This window comes from Pyxicephalus adspersus, chromosome 5, assembly GCF_032062135.1.
Source record: "Pyxicephalus adspersus chromosome 5, UCB_Pads_2.0, whole genome shotgun sequence".
NCBI lineage: Eukaryota > Metazoa > Chordata > Amphibia > Anura > Pyxicephalidae > Pyxicephalus > Pyxicephalus adspersus.
Window position 1 is genome coordinate 1,746,255 of NC_092862.1, and position 12,511 is coordinate 1,758,765.

Genomic DNA, 12,511 nt, shown 5'->3' on the forward strand with positions numbered 1-12,511 from the left:
GAATTCGAGTCAATTAGGGTAAATTTTGGTTATTTTTCGGGACTGTAGATAGACCAGAGGGCTCTGAGGGAGGTCCTCTGTACAAAATGTAGCCAGTTACACAGCTCCATTGGAAGTTATAGGCCTCAGAGTAGAGGTGGAGGGCCACAAGGGAGAGGAAGAGAAGGAGATGCAGAAGGCTGTGAAAGTGCTCTTCCCGTCATGGGGCCTGATTTATTAAAGCTCTCCAGGACTGGAGAGGATACACTTTTCCCAGTAAAGCTGGGTGATCCAGCAAACCCGGAATGGATCTGGTCCAGGATTGAAAACATTTGCTTACAAATATCAATGACTGAAGAAATCCATTCCAGGTTTGCTGATTACAGGACTGAAGCAATACAGTACAATACAACTAATTATCTGACTAATAGTGAAACAGTCTATCTAACTGCAGCAATTTAATTTTACTTTAACACTGCAAGCAGCACAGAGAGGTCGTGTCTGCTAGCAGATCTCTTTCATGGGAGGTAAATGCAGGCAAGCCCTGGCCTTATATAGGGCAATGGCTGCCTGTGTGGCATGTGGTGACAGACAGCCAATCGGCTGCCTGCCACCACAAAGATGGAGGAGAGGAGCCCTGCTTTTATTGGAGTGCCCTAGGCATTACAGGGGAGGTCCCTAGGAACCGTGGAAGCATGAAAGTTGCGCCTGCGAACCACATGTTTTTTGGGTCGGGTCTACTCGAATTCGAACAGCCATATTCGGGTCAAATACAGGGAGGACCCGAATTTAAACACCAACACTACTAATTTAAAAAACAACTTTTAGCCTTAAACACGCAGAATAAAGTATTTTGTTAATCATTAATAGAACAATTTATTTTTGTAAATGCAAGCAGCCTAAGTAGGGCTGGATTTTTACTTTTTTCTCCTCTAGACCAGCTAGCTTGTGCTGCCCCTTTTCCAGCCAATAAAAACATTTGATGCTGATACACAGAAAACACACCATGGAAGCTGTTTCAGATGAACAAAAAGTGAGAAAGAAGGAAAGGAAGAGGGAAGAGAGATCAAAAGGGAGAGGGAAGGAGATGCCCTAGAGTAGAGTACAAGTTAGTAATGCAGTCTCAATGGTGTGCATTATCTATTTAGCAACCTGCAGCATCCTCAGCTTCCCTTTAGCCATGAAGTTTATAACTTTCTCTGCATCCCCTGCACAAGGGATGTGGCTGTGCACAACTGTAGGGGATTTAGGAATATGCCCTGCAGCCAATGAGCAGATTGGATCTTTGCTTCAATCCTGTCCTGCTATTGGCTGCTAGCCCTGTTTAAACCTCCCTGAAGTGAAGGGAGGCTTTGGATGCTGGATCGTCGGTGTATTACCTGTGGTTTATCAAGCCATACTCTGTCTGATTGCATTTCTGGATACCTGACCTTGACCATTGTCTTCTGCCTGACCTCAGACCATCTAGACCTTGTTACTCATAAGCTGTCTGCCCCCACCTCTGGCCTTACTGAGGTTCCTGCCTACCCAGTACCTGATCTGTGGCTATTGCTACACTACACCTACATGTTCCTGTCCCACGTGGTGGAAAGAACCTGGGGCTGAGGCTTAGTGTTCTCCCTGCAGCAAAGTAGTCGGGTTACCTCTAGGGTCCATCACACGTTGTGCTGAAAACAAAGAGACACCTAGACTCTACACCCCGGGTAAACCAATGTCACCTGCCAAGGGGAGTAGCCCTAACACCAGGGGGTGCTCTGATCAACCAATCTTTACAAGGCTTATCAATAATATGTGATTTCTTGTAACTTTATGGAATAACAGCATTTATGTTATTTTTGGCAGTTAGGTTTAACCCAAAATAAAATCTAGTATTTGAAATTTTTGGAATTATTTTAGAAAATGTGGTTCACACTGCTTGCGTACCTACTGCTGGTGTTCAATTAAGAAAGAGGCACCAAGAAAGGTTTTTTTTTTTGCATACACATGTATACCACAATTAGTAATAGGTAAAAACAACAATTCATTTAGTTATACAATAAATTCCAACATTTACAAAATCAACAAAAATGATTTGAAGAGCAAAGTTTGGAAAACATACAATGTAGATTTAATACAATTCCAAAAAAAATGTTTTTTAGTGGTAACGCATTTCACAGAACCTCTCTTCATCAGACCTGAAAACTACACATGTAGTCATGAATTGAATCAAGGTGAATCTTTAGTGAAAGCCACATTCACTGCTTTTGAAGTATTTTCGAATAGGTTGCAGAATGTTGGTGAGAAAAGGGGCGTTCAGTTGTTTTTTTTTCCCATTTGTCAGTGAGTCACCTCAAAAATGTGGCCACAAAAATTGCGTCTATTTCTCTCAATGTATTATCTCTGTGTACCTCTAGGATGCACTGCCATGATGACTTCAGACATAAGAAACACAAGGTGCACACATGCACAGAGAGCTGCTGATTGACAAAGGTATTATTATCTGCTGATCATTCTTACATGTACACATGAAAGATTTGTCCTGGAAATGATTTTTCATGATTGTTTCCAGTGACAGATGAACAAATGAGCATTGTACACACAGCACTATTCTATAGTAAGAGGTGGATGAGCAAACGGCACTCTGCTTTGATCTCCTCCATAGGAGCGAACAATGGTCACTTGTTCTATCAGGATGGATTGAATGTCATATGGGGCATTGTTATGGTTTCGGGTACCTGTGGGGGCAGTGTTATAATCTAGGGTGCCTGTGGGGGCAGTGTTTTAATCTAGGGTGCCTGTGGGGGCAGTGTTATAATCTAGGGTGCCTGTNAGTGTTATAATCTAGGGTGCCTGTGGGGGCAGTGTTTTAATCTAGGGTGCCTGTGGGGGCAGTGTTATAATCTAGGGTGCCTGTGGGGGCAGTGTGATAATTTAGGGTGCCTGTGGGGGCAGTGTTATGGTCTGGGGTGTCTGTGGGGGCAGTGGTATAATCTAGGGTGCCTGTGGGGGCAGTGTTACAATCTAGGGTGCCTGTGGGGGCAGTGTTATAATCTAGGGTGCATGTGGGGGCAGTGTTATAATCTAGGGTGCCTGTGGGGGCAGTGTTTTAATTCAGGGTGCCTGTGGGGGTAGTGTTATGGTCTGGGGTGCCTGTGGAGGCAGTGTTATTGTCTGGGGTGCCTGTGGGGGCAGTGGTATGATCTAGGGTGCCTGTGGGGCAGTGTTATGATCTGGTCATCATATCCCTAAAACAATCCCAACATCAATGACACCTCAGAATCCTAAAATGGAAGAGAGCCAGAAGTTCCTAAAACTCCTGGAATGGCCGGAACTTCCGAATTCCACCAATTTCATGTCATCTACCAGCCCCAAGACTACAGAGTGCTCTTTGCTGGATCCACGTTCTGTATATAATGTGGGGGAACACGTCCAGGTTTTCATCAGAGCTCAAGACCACTATGGTCACCCCAAAACCTATGGGGGGGATTATTTCCAGGCCAAGCTGCACTCTCCAGAGCTGAAAGCTGGGGTAACTGGTTCCATCACCGACCACAGGAATGGCAGCTACACAGCAACCTTTCTCCTTCCATGGCCCGGGATTTGTCAGATTTCTATCTCACTTGTCCATTCCAGTGAAGCCATTGCCATCCTGAAGAGGAAGAGGGAAACTCGTCCTGATAAAGTAAAGAGTCAAACTTTATATTTAACATTTTATTTTCAGAGAAATTCAATTCGCTGCACTCCCAAAATCCTCTGCTCTGCATATCCTAGAAGTCATCAGGTCATGCTTGTTAAAGAAATTATAATGGTTTCTAAATGCCTTTCCTCTACAGACTACAAAAATATGTTCTAAAAACAAAATGGTAGCAAAAGTGAGCTCATTTGTTTTTAAAGAGGATAGCTGAAACAGCGTTACTTTGTAATGTTTGCTAGAGCTGAACACTAACCAATACTTACAGATTGTTAAACTATTCCTGTTCCATCTTTCTTCTTCTTCACCTCCTGAAGACAATCTTTAGCCATCTTGATTGGCCATGCCGGGGTGATATAACTCCTGTACAGGCATGTAGGAGTTCATTCATTCCTGGCATGTGCAAGGAAATCCTATAGCTTGGTGGCAAACAAGCAGATGAGAGCAAATATTGCAGAAGGTACAATCACCACCTGCCAGAATTGCAAAAGGCCCCATTGGCTGGTAAATGGGTGGAACCATTGCTTCCTGTGAACCTTGATGATGGGCTTACAGGCAATGTTTTCTATGTCTGACAGCCACCAACCAATGGGACTTCCTGCAGTCCCCCCAGTGTTACAGCACATAGTGTATCCACTTAGATTTCCGCATAAGTTTGCTGATTTTGTGAACAGCTATAATTTGAGTCAGGTCCATGATAGGATTGAACTTGAACTGTATATCTACTTCCATGTGTAGGAGATGTTTAGATAGGAGTTGGACATTCTAAGATATTGTGTAGCAGCATCTGCTCAATCTATGCCCTGGAACATGTTGCCAAAGCAGGAATGAGAGAATCCAGCATGCAGGGCCATCTCATTGTACACTGGAGGAACTAATCTTTGCAGAGGAGCCACAAGTGGCAGGTGCAAGAATGCAGAGCATTCCGTATGGCATGGAATTTGTAGCCCACTGTGCCGAAATCTGAAGTCACAGCCACTTTCTGTGGTGCACAACACAATCCAATTCTTGTGTTGATGGATGTTTGTATTCTTCAGGTGTTCTACTCGGGATATTTCCACCACAATGGAAAAATGGCCAATGTAGAGTGCAACATTCAACCACCTGGACAGGACGTGTGTACTTACCGTGATCTGCACACGGGGGAGGAGTGGTTCTGTGTGCGCCCGAAAGGTTTTCCCTGCAGTGCATACCTCGAACATTCCCAAAGTGGCAATCGCAAAGTACTTACCACTGCAGAGGAGGAGTTTTTAAAAAGGTAAGTAATTATTCAGAGAGGTTCCACCACCACACACTTATAATATTCTAAATGGATAAAAGAGGTCAAATGTGCATGCCTAGCAGATATGTGCTGTATGTTTTCTTGTTACCCAGATATACATTTTAAATATAATTTATTTGCCAGACTGCCTCTAGGATTCAGTCGTTTGTTTTTGTTTCGTTCTGATAGGTCCATCACTGATCAGGTGATTTCATCAGCCCTCCCACACCTTACTGTCCAGCCCCAGAGGAATACTACTGGTAAGAACACAATTACCAATCCCAAGAATAGTATTATTATTATTATTATTATTATTATTATTAATAATAATAATAATAAACAGGATTTATATAGCGCCAACATATTACGCTGCACTGTACAAAAGATAGGGGTAGCAAATGACAGACAGTTACAGACAGTGACACAGGCAGAGAAGAGGACCCTGTCCCAAAGAGCTTACAATCTAGGCGGTGGGGGAAGTCCCAAACAATCAGAGGGGGGATATGGAGTGATGGGTAGTAGTGAGTGTTTTAAGAGACAGAAGGATACAGGTGGGCAAGTCTGAAAAAGTGTGTTTTGAGCGCTCTTTTAATTGTGTGAGTGAAACGTAGAAGCAAGCCGAATGGGACAAGGAAGACCATTCCAGAGAATCAGGGCAGCTCTGGAAAAGTCTTGAAGCCATGCATGTGATGAGGTTATGAGTGAGAAAGTCATTAATAGGTCATTGGAGGAGTAAAGAGATCGGCTGGGGGAGTATTTTTCTACCAGGTCAGAAAGGTAGGTTGGACAGGGGCTGTGTCGGGATTTGAAGGCAAAGCACAGGAGTTTGAATTTGATTCTCAGGTGAAATGGAAACCAATGAAGGGAACTACAGAGGGAGGCAGCAGAAGAGGAGCGGTGGGAAGGATGGCGGAGTCTGGCTGCAACATTCATGATAGATTGATGAGGAGTGAGTCGGATTAGTGGAATACCAGAGAGGAGGATGTTACAGTAGTCCAGATGAGAGATGATAAGAGCGTGTACAAGGTGTTTGGTGGTCTCAGGGGACAGGTGGGGGGGGGGGCTTCTGGAGATGTTGCACAGGTGACAGGACCTGGAAATGTTCTGAATATGGGGGGTAAATGAGAGGGCAGAATCAAAGGTGACGCCAAGACAATGTGTCTGAGGGGAGGGACGAGCAACAATGGTAGTAACAGTTAGGAATATGTCAGGGAGAGATCTGGAATGTGAGGGGGGTTGATGATGAGTTCCCCTTTATCCAGGTTGAGTTTCAGGAATCGGTCAGACATCCATGATGAGACGGCTGACAGGCAGCATGAGACCTTATCCAGGACTAAGGGAGACAGGTCAGGGGGGGACAGATAGATTTAAGTGTCATCAGCATACAGCACTGCTGTATGCTTATATTACGCAGCGCTGTACATTAAATAGGGATTGCAAATGACAGACTAATACAGAGAGTGATATAGGAGGAGAAGACCCTGCCCCAAAGAGCTTACAATCTAGTAGGTGGGTGAATTTCACACACAATAGGAGGGGAGATATGTAGTGTGGGAAGTAGTGGTGGTTTCAGAAGACAGAAGAAGCCGGGTAGGCAAGTTTGAAAAACTGGGTTTTGAGCGCTCTTTTAAATGAGCAGAAAGTAGGAGCAAGCCGAATAGGACGAGGAAGACCATTCCAGAGAGTTGGAGCAGCTCTAGAGAAGTCTTGTATCTGTGCGTGTGATGAGGTTATGAGTGAGGAAGTCATTAGTAGGTCATTGGAGGAGCGGAGAGAGCGGCAGGGGGAGTATTTTTTAACCATGTCAGAGATGTAAGTGGGACAATAACTGTGTAGGGATTTGATGGCAAAGCACAGGAGCTTAAATTTGATTCTAAGGTGAAATGGAAGCCAATGGAGAGAACTACAAAGAGATGTAGCGGAAGAGGAGCGGTGGGAAGGATGGGCGAGTCTGGCTGCAGCATTCATAATAGATTGTAGAGGAGAGAGTCGGGTTAGTGGAATACCAGAGAGGAGGATGTTACAGTAGTCCAGACGGGAGATGATGAGAGTTGACGTGTACAAGGAGTTTGGTGGTCTCAGGGGACAGGTGGGGGGGGGGGCTTCTGGAGATGTTGCACAGGTGACAGGACCTGGAAATGTTCTGAATATGGGGGGTAAATGAGAGGGCAGAATCAAAGGTGACGCCAAGACAATGTGTCTGAGGGGAGGGACGAGCAACAATGGTAGTAACAGTTAGGAATATGTCAGGGGAGATTTGGAATGTGAGGGGGGTTGATGATGAGTTCCCCTTTATCCAGGTTGAGTTTCAGGAATCGGTCAGACATCCATGATGAGATGGCTGACAGGCAGCATGAGACCTTATCCAGGACTGAGGGAGACAGGTCAGGGGTGGACAGATAGATTGTCATCAGCATACAGATGGTACTGTAAGCCAAAGGAGGAGATATGGCATGGCTTTCGATTATTTATTCATTATGTTGAAATTCACTGCAATGCTAGTCCATTTTCTTGTGCATTGGGATGCCATGCACTAAAGCATGTAGGCTGTGTTAAAATACATTGCCACTACAATTACAATGACATTTGAGTGCATGTGACATAGCAGTATTATGTTACTGTTCTATGGTGAAGACATTGGTCCCCAAAGTTGTCTATACCCAACTCCATTATAAAAAAGCCCTGGAACAGAAATTAGAAACTGTTATTTGGATTTGTCCTGCAGCATTACAATGATTTGATGTTGTTTCAGATGACAGAGATATCTGTAGACCTGGTCTATCAAATCCAGAACCATCGGGGTATTATTATCAGGACCAGTGGCATTCCCGTGTCTGCAGGAACCAGAATTTCCCCACACCAGCCAATGTCACATCCTGTCTGAAGGGGAAAGTCGTGTACATGTTTGGGGACTCAACGCTTCGACAATGGTGGGATTACCTGGTGGACTTTGTTCCCTGTAAGTGGACAGATCAGTAAATATTATACACCCATATCTCCTCAGTTTCCTACAAGCTTCTGGTCATTTGGAAGATCCACCAAATCGTAATCCATGTGATGAATGATAGGTCACACTGCTCTTCTCTTTCTTCTAAATCATTCAGATTGGTTCCTACAATGCATTGCATCTACTGGACTCATCATATAGGAGAATGGTCAGACATTTCAACAACAATGGGCAGCTCTGGAGCAATGAGCAATGTGGGTTTACAAAAAATATCTCCTGAGAGCTTTCAGGTGTCTGTGGTTGCTACAAATGAGATAGTCTCCTGATTCGGCCAATATTAGTCAGAGAGGGAGATAAATGAAGTCAGGCTTAGCTTGATACAATGGGCTGTCATACCAAAAGAAAATAGGCTCTGCACATTGCCAGGGAAAATTTATTTGAATTAGTGAAAATTGTAAAAATTGACTTTGTGAAGATTACCCGATTGCATAAATTTTAGGTCTCTGGGAACCAATGCCAATACATTTCCATTGTTCTCATTGGGGAAAATGCCCTTTTTATTCATAGTAGTAGAATTAATGTCTTCTTACAATGCTGCTGTGAATGCCACCATCAGAGGCAGCTAAAATATCCTTGGATAAATGTAGCTGGCAAGTGGCATTGCCCCCAGGAATGATGGAAATATCACCAAAAAGGAAATGTTTTGGAGGAACCCAGAGGATTCGTGTAGCCCTAGTTAAATATATGTAAGTGTATAAGTATTCAACACTTTAGCCTCCAGCACTCACAATACGAAGATGCACAGATTGAATACCAACAAACTGTTAAAAATTGAAGAGTCCTGTGCGTCTTTTCATCCTCTACTGATTTGACCAGCCTGGAGGGCAAAAGGGCAGATAATGGAGGATGAAATTGGGCTTTAGGTTATGATATAATCTATGTGATTTGGTGTATGATAACATTTTACCTGTTGGTTACAGCTCTTCAGAAGTTGGACCTCCATGTGAGCTACCCTGGCCCCATTTTGGCCACAGATACAGAGCATGGCTACCTTGTGCAGTGGCGAGCGCACCAGCGACCCCTTACCATGAAACGCACCCGTTTGCAGGAACTGAAATACATTGCCAATGAGTTGGATGGCATAGGAGGAGGAGACGATGGGCTGGTGATTGTTATAAACTGCTTGGCTCATTTTATCTTTTTTCCAGTTGATGTTTATTTCAGAAGGATGATGCTTATCCGGGATGCTGTAGCTCGATTGCTAGAGCGCAGTAAACAGACCACGGTCATTATAAAATCTGGGAACACAGGGTTCTTGTCTGTCCATGGTAGCGATTGGCTATCCTGGCAATTGGACACATTGATGAGGGCCATGTTTTCAGGACTTCCAGTCACCATAGTAGATGCCTGGCAGATGACCTCCTGCCATTACCACCCAAAAGCCATTCACCCCCGAAAGATCATTGTACAGAACATGGTGGACCTAATGCTGTCTTTTATCTGCCCCACATAAAAGGCTGAAACTAATTATGCTTTGGAATACTGAAGCATAAATGAAATAAAAGAAGGTAGGCATTTCATATGGCGCCACCAAAATGGGAAACAACTGAACCCAAAATGGTAAATATGTTCATTGACATCAGATGATGACTTCATGATCCTAACCTTTATACCAAGGTATAGCAATGATCAATATGTAGATACATGATCAGATCTTGGAAGACACCTCAGACCTCAACAATCAGCCTGCTTGTCAGCTGACACAAGACTATTGACCAATAATTACAAATATGTCTTTCTGATTAAGACCTCTGGTATCTTGCCTTTGCATTACAAATGACCATATTCTATCAATATGACTATATGCTGATTCTGATGTCTTCCTTTTGTTATGTATGTTTCTAGAGGTGCATGTCAATGGAATCCAACTTTGCACAAAGTTCTGATGCAGAGGCAAAAAAACCTACCCCAGGGGCAACTATGTCAAATTTTCTACAGGATGAAATCAAACAAAGGCTTCTGGATTAATTCCTAGGTTCTAAATATCTCCATAACGTACTTTAATAATTTAGAACAGTTTATAGACAATGATCTGGCCTTGTATTTACCTTATTATTTATTTTCCAATTACTCCATTTTGTGGGTCAGCGTTCCACTGAAGGGGTGATAATAGCCATATTAGCAATGTATCACAAGCAGTAAGTTTTCCTATCCAACTATAAAGAATCTCTTCATACCATAATGGTAAAATATTTTTCAGCCATTCAGAATATTTTGAATAAAAACAAGTTATTTTACAAAATATATTGATCTGGAATACATTTAAGACCACGATAAATTGTATCTCCTCCTGCCTCATCCATCCCATAATTGTCTCATTGTTATAGTCTAAAAACCCAGAATAAAGTAGTTTGTTAATCATTACTAGAACATTTGTTTTAAGCAAGCAGTGTAAGCAGAGCCAGATTTATACTTTTTGCTCCCCTAGGCCAGCTTGCTTGTGTTGCCCCCTTCCCAGGCAATAACAGCCTTTGATGCTGACACTTCATGGAAGCTGTTTCAGATGAACAAAAACAAACAAGAGAGAGAGGGAGAGGAAAGGAGGGAATGGACAGATAGATATAAGGGAGAGACGGGATGGGGGGAGAAATGGGATGGAAGGGATAGAGGGAGATAGAGGGAAGAGAAGAGATAGAGGGAAGGAGAAGTTAGGGAAAGAATGAGAACTGAGACAGGAAAAGCTAGGTAGAGAAAGGAAGAACCCAACCTGGGCTCCCATGTTGACCAATGACAAGCAAGTGATACTCATTGCTGGGCATTGTCTGCTTAGCAAACTGCAGCATCCTCCTCCCTTTTAGTCACCTATTTCTGCATCCCCTGCACACAGACACTGGGCCTTTGTACAGAGAATGGGGATGTGCTTTAGCCAATGAGCAGATTGGTTGGGTTCAATCCTGTCCTGCTATTGGCTGCAAGCCTTTATAAACCTCCCTGTGCCAAGGCACTGGCTCCTGGATCCTCAGTGTATTACTTGTGATTTTCTAAGCTATACTCAGCCTGACTGCATTTCTGGATACCTGAGCTTGACCCTAGTTCTTGTCTTCTGCTTGCCCTGACCTCACACTGTCTAGATCTTGTTTCTCATCAGCTGCCTGCCCCCAACTCTGGCGTTACCGAGGTTTCTGCCTACCCAGTAGCTGATCTCTGGCTATTGCTACACTACTCCCACATGTTTCCAGTGATGACCACTAGGGTCACTGAACAATTACCCGTTGTAGGGAGCTCTGCCCAAAACAAGGATACACCAAGAAACACAGCCCGGTGTAATTCTGTGTCACCTGCCAGGGAGATTAGCCCTAACACAAGGGGGTGCTCTGATCAACCAATCTTTATAAGGCTTATCAAGAATATGTTATTTACTGTACCTTTATGAAATTCATTATAATATTTACCCTGAAAGATTGGGATGGAACTCATCACTTAATGTAAATCTAATATTTTAGATATTTGGAATTATTTTTGAAAATTGTGGTTTATACTACTTGTGCAGCTCTCCCACCTGCTGGTGTTCTCTTATCACCGCCAGGCACTGCTGATGGATTTTTCTGGATTAGATCTGGATTTCATGACAGTGACCAGTCCTCTTGGGCGACAATGATTTGATGTGTGTACGCAGCTGTGCAACAGAAAATTCTATTTTTTCAATACACAAGGAAGAGAGAAATTCATAAAATGTGATGGAACAGTTTGGAGGTAATCGTGGGGGCAGTGTTCTGATCTGGGGGTGCCTGCGGGGGCATTGCTCTGATTTCGGGTGCCTGCAGGGCCAGTGTTCTGATCTGGGGGTGCCTGGGGGGGCAGTGCTCTGACTTCGGGTGCCTGCAGGGGCAGTGTTCTGATCTGGGGGTGCCTGCGGGGGCAGTGCTCTGATCTGGGGGTGCCTGGGGGGGCAGTGCTCTGATTTCGGGTGCCTGCAGGGCCAGTGTTATGATCTGGGGGTGCCTGCGGCAGCAGTGATCTGATTTCGGGTGCCTGTAGGGGCAGTGTTCTGATCTGGGGGTGCCTGCGGGGGCAGTGTTATGATCTGGGGGTGCCTGCGGGGGCAGTGCTCTGATTTCAGGTGCCTGGAGGGCCAGTGTTATGATCCTGGTTTCAGCAACAGTATGTGTCAAAAATTAGGTCAGCTATCTACTTCCTGAATGACCAGGTTTATCCATCAATGGATTTTCCTCCAGTTTACTCCCCACACAACTCAATAACCTACTAAAGTACTTATGAAACAAATCCATGATATTGGTACCATTGACAGTCACTATATTACTGATTTGGAGGTAGCAGAAGGAAAGCCATTGCATTGCATGATGGAAAGCAGCTCTCAAGTGGTGTGGCTTACCCAGGCTGATAGTTGGAGCAATGCATGGCAGCTTTTTCTTTTGAACTTCTGTTACCATTGAATGCCACATCCCAAAATACTGATAAAAACATCTTTTGCAAATATTCAGATGTTGATCAGCAGGGACTTATTAAAATTGTGAGGTCTTCTTAAACAATTTTCCATCGTAAACAGTGCCTTAATGATGTTTATAAACTTTCTTACTTATCCTTACAGTTCTTAAATTTGGCCTTTGGATCTCCTGTGTCCCAATTTGAACTA

General features: G+C 43.9%; 1 protein-coding gene across 1 annotated transcript; it reads left to right on the plus strand.

The window, feature by feature from the left end:
* The first annotated feature begins 3,223 nt into the window (after window positions 1-3,223).
* On the plus strand, window positions 3,224-9,370 carry LOC140331870 (NXPE family member 3-like). The gene is made up of 5 exons (XM_072413205.1): window positions 3,224-3,640; window positions 4,687-4,907; window positions 5,100-5,170; window positions 7,663-7,869; window positions 8,838-9,370. Exons 1-5 carry the CDS (start codon window positions 3,224-3,226, stop codon window positions 9,368-9,370), a joined length of 1,449 nt encoding a protein of 482 aa, XP_072269306.1.
* Window positions 9,371-12,511: the final 3,141 nt, after the last annotated feature.